The sequence below is a fragment of the Delphinapterus leucas genome, chromosome 18 (assembly GCF_059928025.1).
Source record: "Delphinapterus leucas isolate spDelLeu-1000000601 "Yukka" chromosome 18, BTC_Dleu_Yukka2, whole genome shotgun sequence".
Classification (NCBI taxonomy): Eukaryota; Metazoa; Chordata; class Mammalia; order Artiodactyla; family Monodontidae; genus Delphinapterus; species Delphinapterus leucas.
This window is the reverse complement of record NC_143146.1, coordinates 74,938,193-74,958,674: the sequence shown is the minus strand read 5'-3', so window position 1 is coordinate 74,958,674 and position 20,482 is coordinate 74,938,193. Positions and strand designations below refer to the sequence as shown.

Here is a 20,482-nt window from a genome sequence, read left to right as displayed (position 1 = left end):
CGTTGTGATTGCTATAGCTTTGTAATATATTTTGAAATCAGGATGTGTGATAATATCTTTAGCTTTGCTCTTCTTCTGTCTCAAGATTGCTTTGGCAATTGGGTCTTCCACGGTTCCATACAAATTTTAGGATTATTTTTTCTGTTTCTGTGAAAAATGCCTTTGGTATTTTGATAGGGATTGTATTGAATCTGTAGATTACTTAGGTAGTATGGACATTTTAACAATATTAATTCTTTCAAAAAAACGATCAAAGTATCTTTCCATTTATTTGTGTCTCACTGTCCTTCATCAAATCATAAAGTTTTCAGTGTACAGATCTTTCACTTCCTTGGTTAACTTTATCCCTAGGTATTTTATTCTTTTTGATGCATTGTTATGGGATCATCTTCTTAATTTCTCAACCTAGTAATTTTTTTAATTGGATGCTGGATATTTTGAATTTTGCTTTGTTGGTTGCTAGACCTCGTTATATTTGTTTAGTGTTGAATTTTGTTTTGGCACACTGTTAAATTAACTGGATCCTTTTGATACTTGTTTCTAAGCTTATATATCAAGTCTAGAACTGCCTTTAAGTCTAGGGCTAATTAGTCCCCACTACTGAAGAAATGTCCTTCTGAGAATTCTGCCAGAAGCCCCAGCTACCACTCTGACTGGTAGGACACAGACTATTCTCAGCCCTGTGTGAACTCAAGGAAGTGGTTCTCAACCTCTGGTAGAGGCCTCTCATGCATCACTTTGACTTGAAGGGACCCTTTTGCAGATCTCCAAAGCTCGCTCTCTGTGCAGCTCTCGCTCTCCAAAACATTGCCCTTAAATTCCAGCCACCTTAGCTTCCATGCAGTGCAACTTCCATCTGCTCAAAACACCAAGCACACTGGACTTTATTCAGATTCTTCTTTCCTGTACTGGGAACTGCTTTCAAGCAGTAAGCTCATGCAACAGTAAGACTCACTTTGTTTCTTGGGGAAACAGTACTTGTGCTGTCCATTGTCTGATGTCTGAAAACCAGTTTTGAAATATATTTTGTCCAATTTTTGAATTGTTTAAGGGGGAAGGGTAAACCTGGTCCCATTACTCCATCTTGGCTGGAAGCAGCGGTCACACCCGGAAACAGTTTGTTAGGTGGGTCAAACGTTAGGCAGATTCACAAGTTTTATTAGCATCATGATATAAGTGAGTTTGAGCTTGATAAGACAGTCCGTACATTTTCCTAAAATCTGTGTACTCTGTGTCATACATGACCAAACATAAGGCAGTCTGGTATATAATGTGATCCTCTAGTTTCCCAAAGAGAAGATTAAAAAAGGAAAAGCTTAGATGGATAGATAGAGGGTATACAGATGGATGATAGCGATTTAGACGTGGATATAGATACCCTTTAAGAGACGGAGATGGAATGCTTAAATGTCTGCTTTCAGTTATAAGTATGTAAATTACACATTAGATAAACTAACATGGTTTTAGAATATTGCTTTTTCCTGCTCTCACTTAACATGAAATAATTTTATTCGATCACTTATATGCGTCTTTGGCTTTAGTAATTTTGTCCTTGCTATTATCTCTTTTTGAGTTTCCTAAAACATCATTTTATATCATCAGAGTTGTATGAAGCACAGCCCTTTTCGACTTTCAATATATGTTGCTCTCTCTGGAAATTTTACCCAGGCCACAAGGAAATGGCTTGCCTTTCTGTGCTCGTCTTTTTTTTGTTTGTTTTCACTTAGTGATCACCACATGTAAAACACTTACTTTGTGGCTTTTGTAAGTGATTTTTATAAGCATTGTTAACAATATAAACAATTGTAATCGAGTGTCACAGCCCCAAGAATAATTGCTAAATACTAAACCTGTTCAATTTTTTTGTCTCTGTTTTTCAAAATCCATTCCATCAAATGACCTCTATAATCATCCAAAGCTAGTGTTTTAAGGTCATTTTAGACTCAGCTTGCAAGATAAAATAGAGGGTGTCCACTTAAACTTGAATTTCAGGTAACCAATAAATACATTTTGGTGTAAAAATGCCCCACATATTGTTTGGAACATACTTATACTGAAAAAAAAAATGTTCTGTATCTGAAATTCAGATTTAACTGGGCATACAGAATGCCCAACTACAGATTTTTCTTTGTCAAATCCGACAGTCCTGTTTTAGACCAATGCCTACCTCAATTAATCTTTCTAAGATATTGCTTATCAGATGATTCCTTCTATTTTGAGTGATAATATTGAGAGACGACCTCACTTTATATTTAGGCAGGAACAGTAATGTCCTCCGTCATTTTCTTCCTGAGTATGTAATGCCATAAGCACCCTTAAATATATTTCCAGGCATTTTCCCTTGCTGGAAGGTGGAAGTTAATTCAGAGAATAAAATATTAGGAAACTCAGTTCACCAGTTTTCTGAATATGCCACCAGAACCCGTATTACTAATTCAAGCACGATGTCCTTAACACGGGTTTGGACTGGGCGAGCGTGCTCACTTTTCTTTTCATATTTTCAGCTTTATTTTCCCTGAGCCTTTCGGCACACGGACAGTTTTCAAAGGCAAATGTCATCTTTCTCACCACCATCCTGACTGCACAAAGTGTAGGTAGGTATTTCCTAAGCCACACATGCTTGCGAGGCAATTTAAATAGCAAGTCGGTAGGATCTAGGAGGAAATCTAGGATTAAAGAATCTCTTTAATCCAATTGACTGTTTTTTCTTTTTGTTTTACAAAAACATAAGTCTTGAGGACTGAGTTTCTTCATAAAACTAAACATGTTTTCTTCATTTATTCTTGGGCATGGTCACAATAATGCTTTCATTTCCCCCTGCTATATTATTTAGAAAGAGTAATTGAGTTTACCCCAGTACTGCGGAATCCTGGTGGGGTGTCAGATCTTTAATAACTTAACTCGTTCTGTCACTTTATTGAATTAGGAGGAAAAAATAATGTTTGCCACTTTGAATCCCATTTTAGAATCTATGAAAAACTGCTAAGTTCATCTGTGGTTCCTGAATACCCTCGGTTAATATCAAATTGTACCCGGCTTGAATCATTTCCTATGATTCAGAAAATCATTTTTGTTCCATCCCCAAGGATACAAATTGGAAGTAAAGTGATAAAACTTGGAAGTAACACAATAAAACATCCCTGGGAACCATGAGAATCTTAGATTAACCACTTGGAGGGTTTAAGTTCTTGGCCAGATGTGCTGGAAATATCCTTCCCACACAGTGAAAATATTCACTGCCTTCTTTAATGCAGTGATTTTCTCTTGCTTGCTTGCTTGCTTGCTTTCTTCTTCTCCTCCTCCTCCTCCTTTTTACTTAGAAAAGTAGCTGCTGATCTTGCTGGCAGATGACACCACTAGTTCTGAGGAAAATTCGAGAGCTCCCCACCTTGGAGGCTGATGCAAGGTGGTAGGGGGAGCTGAGTGCTTGGGCCAGAAACTTCTTCATGCCCTGGCTTAAAAGGCATTTCTTCCAACACATTCCTATCCCTAAAGAGCATCCCTGCTTTCCTTTCCAGCACAGTTCTTCCCCTACCAGCCAGACAACTGACATTAACCAGAGCCCTACCAGCCCTGTCACCCTCTCCCACACCGGTGACTCAGTTTATACGATCGATTTCAGCATTCCTAAAGAAGAATTTTTTAAGCTGTAATTTAACAAATGGCACTTCCTTGGTGCTCTGGTGTTTCCATTCTTAAGGGCAGGTGCTCCCGGGGCCAGTATGTTCACAGCGTCCTCTCTCATCCTGTAACTATCAAGCCAACTTGAAAAGATGCCCGGCGGTCTTTCCTTTACAACTTGATTTCTTCCACAGTAGTTTATACTGAATGATGGCCTGTGGTCCAGAGTGAGGCTGAAAATGGGCCGTCTGCTCCTTGCCCAAGGGAATGGCAAGTTCTGGAGGAAGAAATGTGGAACTGTGTTCCGACCTGTGCTGGTCTCTTGGGGAAGCACTGGGGCAAATCAGTCTGCTGCTCTGGGGCTCGGGTTTTCCTGCATGAAACAGGGAGTGTGGAGAGTAACAGGTCCAAACAGGAGGACTCCAGGGCCGCTCGTGAATTCCAAGCTGTGGCTGGCGTCTCGACAGAGTCCCAGTACCCGTGTGCATGGGCGAGCTGAGCCTCCCAGAGGGTCTGGGGCAGGAATCTCCTGAGCTCACAGCATCCTCTGTCTGCGTGGAGCGCCCACCCTCTGCGAGCTTCACAGGAGCAGTACCCAGCCTGATGTGCTTCCCCGAGGACTCTGGCATCCAGGGGTGGCAGCCGGCACGGCGGCAGGCAGAGAGGGGGCACTTGATGGTTAAACGTCAGTTTAACTAGTTCATCTACAAAGATGATGTTTACAGCTACAGTTTCTAGTCGACATTTCCCCCGCCCCCCCGCACGGAGCAGAACTCAGGATGGGGGGCATCGGGCAGCAGGGAGAAGGGAGCAGTAGATGCAAGGTCAAATGTCTTCACTTCTATGGTTATTTTAAATAGATTTTCATTGCTTTTTCTCTTCCTGGGGGAAGTTGCTTAAATATCAAAAATTTTGATTTTCGTTATGTACTAAAAGCATGGAACATTTCCAAGCACAGTTAAGTACTTGCCTAACATCGTCCAGAATAAATAACCAGGGACATAATTTCCCTGCTCCTGTTACCTCGCGTGGCTCTGCACCACACAGGTTCTCTGGGCTTGAGCAGGGTGTGGTTGCTTTTGTCTCCAATCCTAGAAAATGTTGTGTTCCTTTGTGTTGGGATAAGAAAAAAAGGGTATTCTGGTCCCTTTGAGTCAAGAAAATTCTTTCTTGCTTTTTAAAAAAAAAAATTTATCTTTTTTTTTTTTAATTAAAGTATAATTGATTTACAATGTTGTGTTAGTTTCGGGTATACAGCAAAGTAATTCAGTTATGCATATGTATGTATATATTCTTTGTCAAGTTCTTTCCCATTTTAAGTTATTACAGATATTGAGCATAGTTCCCTGTGCTCTGCAGTAGGCTCTTGTTGTTTATCTATTTTATAATATAGTAGTGTGTGTGTGTTAATCCCAAACTCCTAATTTATCCCTCCCCTGCACTCCTTTCCCCTTTGATAACCATAAGATTGTGTTCTATGTCTGTGAGTCAGTTTCGGTTTTGTAAATACGTTTGTTTTATCATTTTTTTAGAGTCCACAAGTAAGTGATATCATATGATATTGGTCTTTCTCAGTCTGACCTACTTCGCTTAGTAGGATAATCTCTAGCTCCATCCATGTTGCTGCAAATGGCATATTTCACTCTATTTTTTAGGCTGAACAGTATTCCACTGTGTGTGTGTGTGTGTGTCCATTCCTCTGTCAGTGGACATTTAGGTTGCTTCCACCTCTTGGCTATTGTGAATAGTGCTGCTGTGAACATTGGGGTGCATGTATGTTTTCAAATTAGAGTGTTCATCTTTTCCGGGTATATGCCCAGGAATGGGATTGCTGGATCATATGGTGATTCTATTTTTGGTTTTTTAAGGAAACTGCATACTGTTCTCCATAGTGGCTGCATTTACATTTGGCTCCATTTACATTCCCAGCAACAGTGTAGGAGGGTTTTGCTTTTCTAATTTCACGATACCAGTACAGGCGGACCTTGTTTTATTGCACTTTGCTTTAATGTGTTTCACAGATACTACGTTTTTTACAAACTGAAGGTCTGTGGCGACCTCATGTTGGTCAGGTCTGTCAGAGCCGTTTTTCCAACAGCATTTGCTCCTGTCTTCCTGTCTCTGGGTCACATTTTGGCAATTCTCACAATATTTCAAACTTTTCCGTTACTGTTACGTCTGATTATGGTGGTCTGTGATCAGGAATCTTTGATGTTACCACTGTGACTCACTGAAGGCTCAGACGATGGTCAGCATTTTTCAGCAGTAAATTATTTTTAATTAAGGCATGTCCATTTCTTTAGACATAATGCTATTTGACGGCACACTTCATAGACCACAGTATGGTGTACACATTAACTCACATGCACTGAGAAACTCCACATTCATGTGATTTGCTCTCTTGTGATCTTCCCTTTCTTGGTGGTTTGGAGCAGAACCCGTGCTGTCTCTGAGGTCTGGCTGTATTTGGTTTGTCTGTGCCGAACATAAAGGAGCCCAAAAGCCTGAGAGCAGCCCTGGAGGCCAGTGTCGCCTTCCCCCCTGCTTCCCTGCTTCTCTGTCCACTGTTCACCAGGTGCCGTCAGGTCCCCACTCCTGCTCCTGTCTTGGGGGTGAGGGTATCAAGGGTAGGGCACCTACTTCCTCCCCTGTGTTCTCCCTGGCTCTTGTCTCCGTAAGCCAGCACGATGCCCCACGCTCTGTGAGCATTGAATATGTTCCGTAAAGACACAGTGGGCGCTGACATTTATAAGTGCCTTGTTCGTGTCAGCCACCATCTCACCATCTCATTTAATGCTCACAGCCATCCTAGGCCACAGGCCCTATTATTATTCCCATTTTCCAGATGAGGAAGCTGGTGCTTAGGAGGTTCGCATTTTACCCAGGATGCACAGCTCCGGCAGAGCCAGGATTCCACTGAGGCCCAGCTGCCTCTGGAGCTGGCATCTTTACCTCCACAGTGAATCAGTGATGTCAGTTTGTTCCATTAAGTCAGTGGAGAGGGGGGCAGCAGTCTTGGGACAAAGCTGACCCCGAGGATGGCAGAGCAGAGACCACAAGAAGCCGGGGGGCTGGAGGTGGATCTACCACGCTGGAAGGCTGTCCCCTCGCTGGACTTGCAAATTCCAAATAGCCTTGCTCTTTTTTTTTTTTTTTTTTTTTTTTTTTTTGTGGTACACGGGCCTCTCACTGTTGTGGCCTCTCCCGCTGCGGAGCGCAGGCTGCGGACGTGCAGGCTCAGCGGCCATGGCTTACGGGCCCAGCCTCTCCGCGGCATGTGGGATCCTCCCAGATCGGGGCACAAACCTGTATCCCCTGCATCGGCAGGCGGACTCTCAACCACTGCGCCACCAGAGAAGCCCTAGCCTTACTCTTGAAGCCATGTTAAGTTGGTGTTTGGCTATTTGTAATAGAAAGTACTCTTACTGACATACACTGGGCAAGCTGGGTCTGCAGTCCTTCATTACTGCTGCGTCTTCCACTTACTAATTATTTACAGAGGCGTTTCTTTTCCGCAGGAACATATTCATTAATGAAATGTTAGCAAATATTTATCATATACCAGTTGGAAATCAAACTACACCAATACATGATTAAAAATGTGTTCACGTGCTTTTGTTCTCGTGAATATATTTTTTTTCCTGTTTTAACTTCTGTGTTTATTTCATGCCCCTAAGAGTTTATGAAACTGTCCGGCTCTACATGGAAAAAGAGGTAACATTCATTTCTTGGTGGCGCGTCACAAGCATGCTGTCTGGGCAGAAAGCCCTTTTACACTCACTTGCAGGGTGATTTATTTCTTTGCGAGCTACACAGTCGCAGCCTTGTGGGAAGAGTCCACCACGTTCAGACAGCAGTGACAGGTTTAGAAATGGTCTGTCTTTGTCCAAGCCAAGTCTCTTCTGGATCCTTGATTATGTCTAAATGGTGCTCTTATCCTTACACAGAACCCACCTTCTCAGTCCACCAGGAAGCACTTGATTTGTTTTCCAGCCCCGAGGATGGGAGAAAGCAGCAGTCTAAAGGGTAATCACACAGCCAGGTGAGCTGTGGCTTGGGAGAAAATGGGTTTGAATGCTGAAAGAGTTTGGTATTATGCTAACCTATTTACTAAGGAGTCTGCTCAGCCCTGCCTGGGAAATTGGATGGGCAGGCAGGGAAGGATTCCGGACACTTCCAAATGGGGACACCCTGGGTAGCTCTAATTGTCCTGGCTGGAGAGAGGGGGGTGAGCAGGCAGTCATGAGCCGGCAGTGCCCATGGTGCGTGTGACCTGGAGAAGACAGACCTACAGATGTGGGTGAATGAAGGTCTTCACAGCAAGCCCAGCTCTTGTGGGGGGAGCACCTTGGGCTCCAGCGCCCACAGAGGACTGATTTCCCTAGTGCTGTGGCTCAGATTTGCTTAAGTGACAAGGACAGCCAGCGAACAGGACAACGGAACCAGGTGTTTCCGGGAGGACAGGCACCCTGATGGAGTCTTGACCAGGCGAGATGACCCTGGCCCATGGTCCTGACATGCCTGCACCCCTCTGTGGGTTTAGGAGGGCCCTGTCCCCACAGAGTCGGCAAGGTGAAGACTGAAGACAGACAGCGGCTGTGATGTTAGAGTCTCCTAGGGCTGCCCTTAAAACTTCATTCATTCCTTGGGGCCAGCCAGACATCGTGTTAGATTCCAAGGATGAAGGAGAATAAGTGTGTGTGTTTGTTGGGTGGGTGAGGGGAAGGTGGTCTGTGTTACGAGTCGAATAATATTTTGCATGTGCTAAACTAGCTTCTTATTCACAGAAATGTTGTCCTAATCCGTTCCTAAAATGAGAAATTTTATAACACAAAGTCATTCCATTTGTAAACACCAGGGGCTTGAGAAACAGGCCCACGGAGGGGCTGGGAAGCCTTAGAGCAGCTGGATTCAGCTTCTGAAATCATCCTCCAGATGTGCGCCAGACCCCGCCCAGCCCCTGGAGAGTGCCTGCCACATGGCCTCCAGGCCCCATCCCGGAGGTTTTTCGAGTGAATCTCTCCCACTTGCTGTGACATGGCCTGCAATGTCCAGCTGAGGCCAGAGTCAGCCCACACCTCTGCGGATGAAAGAGCGTCGGGACTTCCTGGAGGAAGTAGACATGGCTTGTGACAATCTTTTGGAAAGAGAGGGTCCCCAAACCGGGACCAGGACAACCACAGCCCCGCTGGAAAGGCCAGGCCTCTGGTCTCCGAGCCTCGCTCACCAGGTGTGTGCCCGGGAGCCTGCAGGACCGCTGGGCCCCCTGGTGCCTGAGGAGCCTCCAGTGCAGACCCTTCAACACTATTTCCCAATGAAGTTACACACGCAGACCCAGAGAAAACTGACAAGAGTGGAAGCTGCTCATCCCATAACCTTAAAATTGCATCCCATCCCCACTCCTCACACCCACCGGGCCCTAGGAATTAATCTGTTTTTTTTTTAGCGCAGTAATTATTTTGTGACAGGCACAATTATATGCATTGTATCTGTGCAGGCGTGACAAATCTGTTGATTTGTTAAACTGTGAACTGTTAAAATACTCCAATATTTTTGTAACTGCTTTGGCATTCTTCATTTTAAAAAATATATCAGGTGATTTAATAAAAAGTAAAAAAGGAATCGGGCCTGGCCTTTTTGAACCTCAAAGAGGTCCTGCCTGGCCTGGGTGGCAAGGTTCACCCAGGTGGAGAGAGGCCTTGCTCAGAGTGTGGTCCCTGGGCCAGTAGGTCTGCCTCGCCTAGAACTTGTTCAGAACACGGACTGCGCCTTTGCATAAGATCACCCAGTGATTCCTAACAGCCGCAGGGAGCACAGGAGAAGATGTGTCCAGCGCTCTGTCCCCCAGCACTGGGCCCCTCGCTGTTTGGGGTGAAGGGGTGAGCCCCCTCCAAGGCAGCACAGAGCCCCCCAGGGAAGGTGAAGGTCATGGAGACCTGGGCTCCCAGATCCAGCCACTCCTCCCTCATTCACAAAAAATTATACTGTTACCACTTATTGACTTTTATTTGTCAATAAAAGCTCTATGGCAATTTGCTTTCTTTCTTGTTTTATAAGTCAAATTCCTGGAGACAGAAAGTAGAATGGTGGTTCCCAGGGCCCGGAGAGCAGCGGAGATGGGGCCTTCATGCTTAATGGGGACAGAGTTGCAGTTTTGCAAGATGGAAAGAGTTCTGGAGACGGAGCGGGTGATGGTTACACAACAAGGAAAATATCCTTAATGCCACTGAACTGTACACCTAAATATGGTTAAGATGGTAACTTTGATGTTACGTATATTTTACCGCATTAAAAAGAAGCGTTAAGGAGGTATAGTCAGTGGGACGCAGTGGCTGGTTCCTGGACAGGAAAGAGGAAGAAGCAGCTGTCCTGCCCGGCTCCTCCGGCTGTCCTGACTCACGGTTACACCCTCCACTTGCATCTTCCCAAAGCTGAACACTCTCGCGGTCACCAACAAAGCACCTACAGAGGCTGCACCCGGGACCTGATGGAGAGGACAGTGCGGGGCGCGGCTCAGCGGAGCCCGCCGCCGCGGGAAGGATTCTACCGCCGCGCGCGCGCGCGTTTAATGGGGGATGCTGCCGCCGCGGGAAGGTTGCCGCCGCCGCCGGAACGATTCTGCCGCCGCCGCGGGAAGGATTCTACCGCCGCGCGCGTGGAGAATGGGGGATGCTGCTGCCGCGGGAAGGGTGCTGCCGCCGCGCGCGCGGAGGATGGAGGATGCAGCGGCGGCGGGGCGGCTGGGTTCCCGGCGGCCGAGGCCCGGCCAGAGGCGTGAGGGCTGCGGTTTGGCGCCACCACTTCCAGGCCAGGGCCCCGCGTCCTGTGTCTCCCCTTTGTGCTCGCGGGCCTCAACAGCCACCCTGAAGTGGGAGCTGGAGGAAAGGGGGTCCCTGGGCTCCCCAGGGCGGCGTGGGGTCGGGGGAGCGGCTACTGAGGCTTGAGGGGCGGGGCTGGGGAGGGATGGAGAAGGGGGCGGGGAGGAGGGGGCCCTGGGGGTGGCCGGGAATGGGGGGTGGGGGTGGTGAAGGGCCCTTGAGGAGCAGGGAGAGCCCCGGAGAGGTGTGGGCCAGAGGACCAAGGTGGGAGTCCGTCGCTTAGAGGCCGGGACGGCTATTGGACCTTGGCCTCCAGGAGGGTCAGATGCAGACGCTGCCCTACAGGGCTTCTGAGGGGAGTAGAGGAAGGAGCGTGTGGCCCTAGCTGAGGCTCTGCGCTTGGAATCCGGGCCGGGAGAGGAGGAGGCAGCGCAGAATCAGGCAAAGATGCAGAGGGTTTTGCCAGCTGCTCGGAATCTAGGGCTAATGCAGTTGTCGAGAGAACCCTTTCCTGTAACCCTGGGGGTCCCAGGGCAAGATCCAGGTCCACAAATCAAAGAACAGGTCACAGAGCTCCTACGCTGTCACAGGCCCTTGGCCCGCGCTCACCTCCGCGTCCCCAGCCGTCTCCCAGCCAGTGGTCCCCGAGCCGTGTGGTTACCACTGAACAGTTATCTGCCTGCTTTGCGGAGGAAACGAGAGCACGCCACCCTCCTGGTGCCGCCCACTCTCCAGCAGCCTTTGTTGGGTCCGGTGGAGACTGGCTGTTCCCTGAGTCCAGTGGCCGTACCTCCTGAGCTCCCACACCCTGTCCCGTGTCACACGTGGCACCCTTGCCTAGCATGCCGACCCTTCGGCCCTTGGTCTTCGCCTTAAAACTCCTGGTGGAGCTTGAAGACACTTCTAGCACTTCTGTTCCTGACCCTGGTCACCCCACCCTCCCCGCCTGTTAGCTCAGCACCAAGTCACTGCGTTATAATGGATTGTAAATCCACCTCTCTCCCTGCAGACTGTGTGCAATCCTTGGGGTCAGACCTACTTCAGTCGAGCCTGGTGTGGGGAGGTGGCATTTCTTGCTTCTGTGATACGCAAACCCCAGGGCCCTCAGCCAGGCGGTTTCAAGGGCAGGCACCAAGGGACACTGTGATGGCCTGAGCCTCACAGCTCAGCTCAGCAGGCAGGGCTGCCCCAAGCACTGTATAAAGTAGCCGCCAGCGCCCCCTTTTGCAGATGAGGACCTGAGAGGTGCCACTGAGCAGCTGCAGTGCAGGGATTTGAACACGGGTCACCCACAGGTGCTGGCTGGGAATCCAGCACTGTGCCTGGGCAGGGGTTGGTGGTCCCAGAACCTGCAGGGTCGGGGGCGCCGGGATGCCCACTGTCTGGGCAGTGCCCGCCCACCCTGCAGGACAGATGCCTGGGTGCTGGGGCAGGTCCTGCTCTTTCCGTGGTTGCCCAAAGCTCTGGTCGTGGCATCAGTTTTTCCGTGGCCTTAAAATGATTGCTATGTTCAGTTTGTATTTCAGCTCGTGGAAATGAGGAAGAAAATCCTGGTTGCATCAGGCTATAAATCTGGTGTTGTTCACTCCTAATGGCACATGGGGGCAGAGGTGTTTCCACAAGTAAAATTCACAGGTGATCACCAAACCCAGGGGTTACCGAATACTCCAGTGTCAGACCCTCCAGAGTTCACAAACACTAAAAGCAAAACAAAATGGGCCCACAGGGAGCGAAGGAAGAGTAGGGAAGGGTGTGAATCAAATTCCTAGCCTCCACCCCAGAGATCTGGCTTCTAGGCTGCGCTCAGGAATCTGTATTTTAAATTCCCCGGTGATTTGGATGCACCAAGGCTTGGAAGCCGGTGGCTTGAATGGCCCAGAAATCGGCCCCGCACCCCAGTAGGCCTCACCTCCCCATAAAAATGTGAGCGGATGGCCCAGGCTACACAGAGCAGCAGAAGGAGTGCGTGGGGAGTCCAGCCCCGGGGTGGGGTGGGGTGAGGCGGGGGGCACAGCGCTGACGCAGCCGGTAGCCTCGGAGGACTTTGGTTTTCCTACCTGAGAGAGAAGAAAATTAGAAGAATTTTCCTGTTAGGAATTTATCTGATTCTATGAGGCTTGAATTTCTTATTATTCACTGAGGGTGAGGATATTTTTAAAGGAATGGGGATCAGTCCCCGGAGGGGAATTGTCATGTGTTTAGTATCTCTTCCGGGTTCTGCTAAGGAATCTGGCAAGACCTTCCGTCCAGCTCTGTCATCTTCCCTCCCTTCTGATCAGAGGGCCAGTTATGCCGGTGACCCCTGACCCTCAGGCCTTTCACTCTTTGCCCAAGTCTCAGAAATCTTTCCTGACTTCCCTGCTCTTTCTTTCCCTGGAAACACCAGAATGGCCATTTTCAAACCTGGCTGTATATTAGGGTCACCTCTGAAGTTTTTATGAAATATTAATACTGGGGCCCTACCCCCAACAACTGGATCCAAACTTTGGAGGTGAGGCTGAGGCATCTGCATTTTTAAAGCTCCCCGACTCTTTGAGATGCACAAGATGGTTGGACAATCTCCCCAGGGCTGGTCTGGAAGCAGGGTGACTGGGTCTCCAGCCACTACTTTACCCAAGTAAGAGGGAGCGAAAGTGTAGGGTTGAATTTGCTGTGTTGCCAGGTCCTCTCTGCCCAGGTCCACATGCCAGCATTTTAGATACACCAGATCAATAGTTACAGGATGAAGCATCACATATACTGTCGACGTGAAATGAAAAAGCCAGGCCAACTGGCGCCACCACATACCCAACCGGCTGACCCGAGTCAAGTCTCCCGAGGTTCAGTTTTCTCATTTGCAAAGTGAGGCCAGCATTTTCCTCTGGTTATGTGATGGATCAAATGGGGTAATGTATAGGAACTGGCTTTAGAAAATATCAAGTGCTATAAAAATTGAATGGGTTTAAGCACCTTATATGTAGAAGGAGTTCACATATTCGACTAAAATTATGTCAGTTCTTCCCAAATTGACTGACATGTATGTATTGAGCGCAATACCAATACTAATCAAAATCCCAGCAAGCTTTTTTTTTATAGAAATCAACAAGCTGCTTCAAGAATTTGCATGGAAATGCAAAAGACCCTGAATAGTCCAAACGGCTCTGAAAAAGAAGTACAAACTTGGAGGACTCACATTCCCTGGTTACAAGCAACAGTAATCAAAATAGTATCAGCGGGGCTTCCCTGGTGGCGCAGTGGTTGAGAGTCCGCCTGCCGATGCAGGGGACACGGGTTCGTGCCCCGGTCCGGGAAGATCCCACGTGCCGCGGAGCGGCTGGGCCCGTGAGCCATGGCCGCTGAGCCTGCGCTTCCGGAGCCTGTGCTCCGCAACAGGAGAGGCCGCAACAGTGAGAGGCCTGCGTACCGCAAAAAAAAAAAAAAAAAAATAGTATCAGCGTAAAGACAGGCAAGTAGTTCCATGAAACGGAATATTGAACTCCAAAATAGACCCATAGATATCTGGCCATTGGATTTTTGACAAAATTACTAAGGCAGTTTAATGGAGAAAGAATAATCTTTCAATAAATGATGCTGGAACAACTGGAGAGCCATATATATATATATACACACCCCTTTATCTCATACCATTGATAGGAATTAACTTGAAATGGAACACAGATGTAAATAAAAGGCAAAAGAGCTGAAACTATAAAACTACTAGAAGAAAACAGAGGAGAAAAATCTTAGTGACCTAACATAGGCAATGATCTATTAAATAGGACACAAAAAGCAAAAATTAATAAATTAGATTTCATCAACATTTAAAACTTCTCCTCCTCCAAAGATAGTGCTAAAAAATTAAAAAGCAAGCCACAGGCTGGAAGAAAGTATTTCCAAAACATGTATCTGACAAAGGACTTATATCCACAATGGATAAAGAATGCATACAGCTAAATGAAAACAACCCAATGTTTTAATAAAATGGACAAAAGATTTAAAATGTTTATAAGTGAAGATATGTGTGTGGCAGATGAACACGTGAAAAGATGCTGTAACCTTACTAATCAATGAGATACCTACTAGAATAGCTAAGGGTAAAAAGTCTGTGGCAAGGATCTGGGGTGACTGGAACTCCTGTGCATCGATGGTCAGAATGAAAAACATTACGGTCACTTGGGAAAACAGTTTGACCATTTCTTATAAGGTTAAATATACACTTACCACGGGATCCAGGACCTTCACTCCTACCATATGTCCACAGCAGATTGCACTCAAATGTTCTTATCAGCTTTGTTCATAACAGCCCCAAACTGCACATAACCTCCAATGATCATCAACCTGTGAATGGATAAACAGATTGTGGTACATCCATACAGTGGAATACTACTCAGAAAGGAAAAAGGATGAATTAGAGATGTGTGTGTTAGCATGGATGAATCGCTAAAATATTCTTCTAAGTGAAAGAAGCTGGACACAAAGGCTATAGACTATTTGGTTTCACTTATGTGAAATTCTAGAAAAGGCAAAAGTCTGGTGATAGAAAGCAGATCAGAGGTTGCTACGGGTCAGGCAGTAGGAGTAGGGGGATTGAATACAGAGGGGCATGAGAGCACTTTTGGAGAGATGGAAATATTCTCATGATTGTGCTATTAGTACCCAACTGTATACATTTGTCAGTACTCACTGAATTGTTTAATTAAAAATGGTGAGCTTTGTTGTATGTAAATTATATTTCAAGGAAGCTGACCAAGAAAATTACTGAAGTCTTCTGCCTGTGCTGCAGATAGAGATCTGTACACAGGATGGAGAAGTTGGTTCTAACCATGAGAGGGAGAACAGGCTGGAGGGTGTTTGATCCAAGTCTTGAAAGATGGATAGATAACGATTTGCCGAGTAATAAAGGAGAGAAAACAATTTTAGGCAGCGAGGGCAGAAGAACAAAATCTCACAAGCTGGAAATAGCCAGACAGATTCTAGGAAATGCAAGTGGTTGGTTGAAACCTAAGGTTCCAGGAAGAGCATGTCCGGAAGTGAAAATGTGGGTGGCAGTACAGCTTGAAGGGTCTCATACCACATACTAAGGCATTTAGGTTATATCCTGTAAACAAAGAGAAATTGCTGAATAGTTTTAAGCTGTAATAAACATACTCAGCTTTGTGTTTTGTAAATATTACTCTGGAAGCAGGGAGGAGGACAGATTGGAGTGGACAGCAAGATTGAAGGCTGAGAAACCAATCAAAAGACTAATAAGACGAAAAAAGAAGCAGACTCACAGATACTGAGAACAGACTAGTGGTTACCAGTGGGGAGGGGAGGGAGGGGTAATATAGAGGTGGGGGAGGGGAGGTACAAACTGTTGGGTGTCAGATAGGCTCAAGGATGTAGTGTACAACACAGGGAATATTTTGTAATTGCAATATCTTGTAATAGCTGTAAATGGAAAGTCACCTTTAGAAATTGTATTTTCAAAAGACTATTGCCATCATTCAGATAAGATACACCATGAGTTTTGTTCTGTGGAGTAGAATGATGCAGAGGGGAGAGTGATGAGAGGCATTAAGGGGGTACAACTGGACAGAATGTGCCTGAGGGTGTGCATAACAGAAGGAAGAAAGGCAAAGAGGACTTGGATTCTGGCCTGGGCGACGGGGTGGCTGGTGGTGACTTTTGTCAAGATTGTGAATACAAGGAAGAGTGAGTTTGGGAGGGAAAGATGAGTTCAGTTTGGGGCATGTTGGGTTTTATAAAGGTCCGTTCTAGTAGAGTGTCTGAAAGGAAATTGAATACCCAAGAGTAAAATTCAAGAGAGAGATCCAGACTTGATGTGTGGTTCAAAGTCATCCACACATAGATGGCAGCTGAAGCTAAGGGGTGAATGAGGGTGTACGCAGAGGGGCAGGTTATGAAAGGGATGAGTGGAGAACGGGAAGCCTTCATAGGAGCTGAGAAATGACGGTCCAAGAAATAATGGCGCAGCTGAAGCAGGAAGAGTGTGGTGGGGAGAAGCAGACGAATGAGGGAGATGTTAGAGAAAGATGGTCAAACACTGTGCAGCGCCACCTAGAGGTCAAACATGATGAAGACAAAGAGGCCATTGGAACTGCCAAGCGGGAGGTCGTTGGTGTTATGTGCCAAGGTGGTTGCTCTGACGTGGTGGCAGAGCCTGATTGCAGAAGGCCAAGCTATGAGTGAGATGGCAAGAAATGCGGACAGTCAGCAGGCAGTTCGGCTGTGACGTGAAAGAGAGAGGAAGGTAGTGAGTAGGTAGGGAGAGGTGTAGGATCAAAGTGTTTGTTTTATAAAATATTGGGAGACTTGACAAACTTCATTGGCTGTTGAGGAAAAGCCAGTGGAGTAGAAGAAGTTGAAAATATACAAGGAAGGAGTGACCACAGGACTCCACAGGAAGGAGTCCACCCTCAGGTGCACTTTTGTGGTCCATGCTCTGGACCCTTCTCCCTCCAGCTCACCCCCCATCACTGCTCCATGGCCCTTCAGCGATCTCTGACCATTGTGCTCCTGCAGACTGGTCTAGCTCCTTCTATCTCCCCGTACATGCTCTTCTCTCTCCTTGGAAGGGTCTTGCCTCCGGGCAAAGCCAAGCCGCCTTCTGTTCAGCATTTTCTGGCTCTACAGGCATGCCTGGGGGCTCCCTCTGCTACGTTCCTCCTACACTCTCTCCTACTTCCGTTACAGCAATGATCTTGTCACAGTAGAATTTCTTGCTGTGATATTGTGATTTATAAGAAATATACATTTGGTCATTGAGATGACCAAAATATATTTCTCATCTCTACTGTGGTTTTCTTCCATGGTTCCTGGCTCACAGCTCTGACAACCTTGGAATTTCCTGATCAGTAAGAGCCACGCGAGCATCTTTTGTTACAATATTTGGTCTCTTGTCCTCAGTTCCTGAAATTGCTTCAGAGCCATCAAGGTGAAATGGGTATCTTGTTATTCATAATAAGCCCCTTGCCACCACAACTGGGTTTAGGTTGATGAGGTGACTTTTGGAAGGTACTTAGGATGGGGGCTGGTTGCCAGGGGAACCAACCAGGAAATGGGTGGAACTTTCAGCCCCACCCCCTGATTTCCAGGGAGAGGAGAGGGGCTGGACATTGAATCAGTTGCTGATAATTTAACCATGGTTTGAGCAATCATGCCTATAAAATGAAGATTCCACATAAACCCAAAAGGATGGGGTTCGGAGAGCTTCTCGGTTGGGGAACCCAAACCCTTCCATGTGCCACCTTGTTGGGGACTTCACCCTCCTGTATCCCTTCATCTGGCTGGTGGTTTGTATCCTTTAATATCCTTTTTAATAAACTGGTAATCTAGCAAGTAAACAGGTTTCCTGAGTTCTGTGAGCCACTCTAGCAAACTAGTTGAACCCAAAGAGGGGGTCGTGGGAACCTCTGATCTATAGCCAGTCGTTCAGAAGCACAGGTAACAACCCAGACATCTCCGGGCAGATAGGGTCAGAATTCAGTTGAATTATAGGACACTCAGCTGTTGTCCAGAGAATTGCTTGGTGGTGTCGGGGGGAAACCTCCCATCCACACATTGGAATTGGGTCCAGAACCTCATTACTTGCATATCTCTTAACTAGACTGTAAACTTTTGAAGTTAAGGACTGTCTTTTCATGCTGTATCCCTAGCTCTTGGAACAATGATAGGTTCTTAGTAACTTGATGAATGAATGAGTGAAGAGATGAATGAACGCATGAATAAGAGAATGAACAGCGGAGAGAGAGACTCAGGATTCTGACCCAGTGGGCCAGCACCTGCCCAGTATCCCATGAACAAGGCGTTCTGTGAGTGTTGTTTCATTTAATCCTCACAGTAACTTCGAGGTCAATACCACTAGCTTATTAGTTAGTCCTCACTTTACAAGCAAGGGAACCGAGGCTCAGAAAAGTGATTGTCCAAGGTTATACGGAATCTCATTTGCAGAATGGGGCTCTGAACTCTGGCCTGTGAAGGTCTCTGTCTATTCTGCACCTTTACATCCAGCTCTTTTGAGCCTCATGGTCTCAGTAAGTGATTAAATGCTTGGATTTTTCAGCCAAATAAACCCCGGGCTCAAATCCCAGCTGTGCCACTTAGGAGCTGCTGTCCTTAGGCAAGTTCCTCAACCTCTTAAAGCCTCAACATTATCTGTACATGGGGGTGATGAGATGGTGGTGGAAGCAGTGGAGGAAGCAGCAGCGCTGCCCTGAAGTGGGAGACCTTGTGTTCAGAGCTCTTTGCACAGTGCCTGGCACGGGGTGAAGTCTCCGTACATATTAACCATCGCTTTTATTGCTTTTAAAGGGAAGTAGGTTCAGAAGTTTTCTTACAACCTAGATCTATTCAAATCCTGGTGAACAGACTCACACCCCTTTATAAACCAGGGTAGCAAATTATTAGTTCACGATAAGAATGCCAAGCAGATCAGACACCAAGTCACCCTCCCTTTCTCCCCCCTGGGGACAGTGGCACGGACACACTGAGAAACTCTTTATTACCCGCTTCGCAGTTTTTCAGATTCTGTTATGACTATTATTCCTTTCTTTGAAATGTCGTCCTGGCTGCTTTTCACAGAGTGTCACGTTTCCGAGTTCATTCACATTGAGCTGGTAGTGAAAGTCTCCTTAATTTAAACCTTCAGTCAAAGAGGATGACCCGTCCCTTTTGAGCCCAAGATCTTGGGCTCTGTCTTACTTTGAGAACGGAAGTCCCTCCCCCGTCCACTGACGACACTGTTTATCCTCAAAGGAGAGAAAAGCAGGTTTTCATTTACGGGCCAGACGATGTATCATATAGAGTTGGGAAGACTTCCCTGCTGGAGATCTCAGCAGCAGAGGGCCAGGCGTGTAGTCAGAAGACACCATTGATGTGACGGGAACAGAAGCCAGTGCCCTCACCTGCCCTGAGGATGTCTTTCCGGAGATGTTCGTCTGGTCTGACATTTCTGACATTTGCAAGGGAGCCAGTGGGACTGCCATCTTAAGTGAGGAAGCAGCTGGTAGCTCTCTCCTCCAATTGGCCCTGGAATCCCTTTGTTTTCAACAGCCCACAAGGGGACCCGAGAGATGTGATGTCCTTACAGGAAGCTCTTTTTTTTTTTTTTTTTGGCCATGCAGTGCAGCATGTGAGATCTTAGTTCCCCGACCAGGGATTGAACCCATGCCCCCTGCAGTGGAAGTGTAGAGTCCTAACCACTGGACCGCCAGGGAAGTCCCACAGAAAGCTCTTAAATCACAGCTGGGTCCTGGCCTGAGAGCTGCCAAGTGTGTTCTGTTCTGTCCTTCTCTCTGTCTCTCTATTTTTGTCTTTCTCTGCACCCCCCTTGTACTCTCTTTGTGTGTGTATTACGCTTTAATAAAACCTACCATGTAGGTTAAATATATTTAGGATAAAATGTACTTTTATCGTAACTCCTTTTAACATTAAATAAAAATTCGGAAAGGTCAAGGAATGTGTCATGGGAGTATCAGGAAAGAGCAAATCTCAAACATTGTATCTGAGAAAAGATGCTTCCAATCTGGATTTAGGGGTCCAGTCTCCACAGAACCAAGTTTCCCATCTTAGCCTCACATTCTGATGATTTTTGGACTCTTCATTTTCCCCTAAGTAAGAAAACACAGAGCGTGTTATATGTGAGGTCATGTTCGCTCAGACCGTACTCCTGGTGATGGGACTGAGGGGTCCTATAAGCTCAGAGATTCCACCACAAGCCTTCACATTGACAGTGATGACATTTCTAAGGCATTAGACACAACAACCCAAGGATATACCACACCATAGTGAAGGCGTGGCTTTCCAACTTCAGGTAAAGGTATTTTTCCTTCAAGCATAATTTGTTTTTCAGTTTGACCTAATTCCTTTCTTGGCTGAGCTATGGAGCTGAAGCTTACTAGCCCACCAGCTGGGTCAGGTGGGTTAGGGGATATCTTCACTCCTTCATCCAAGCCCATGAGATGATGCTTCCAGCATCCTGTCCTCACAATCCCACATCCCCCATAACTTCCGTATCCCCACCTGCCCTAGTGACACCTGGGGCCTCACGAGACCTTGGAAGT

General features: G+C 46.7%; 1 protein-coding gene across 8 annotated transcripts in view; it reads left to right on the top strand.

Annotated features, from left to right (window-relative positions):
- Nucleotides 1-10,495, top strand: part of CDK8 (cyclin dependent kinase 8) — a 115,867-nt gene extending 105,372 nt beyond the window's left edge. For 3 of the 8 annotated variants that reach the window (XM_089899708.1, XM_089899710.1, XM_089899711.1), the window contains 2 exons: nucleotides 7,569-7,663; nucleotides 8,480-10,494. In XM_089899708.1, the coding sequence (XP_089755834.1) occupies nucleotides 7,569-7,663; nucleotides 8,480-8,543 (159 nt within the window). In that variant the 3' untranslated portion in view covers nucleotides 8,544-10,494. Of the gene's footprint in view, nucleotides 1-7,568; nucleotides 7,664-8,479 lie in introns of all 8 variants that reach the window. The other 5 variants (XM_022574525.2, XM_089899707.1, XM_089899709.1 and 2 more) reach the window with 4 other exon arrangements.
- The last annotated feature ends 9,987 nt before the right edge of the window (nucleotides 10,496-20,482 follow it).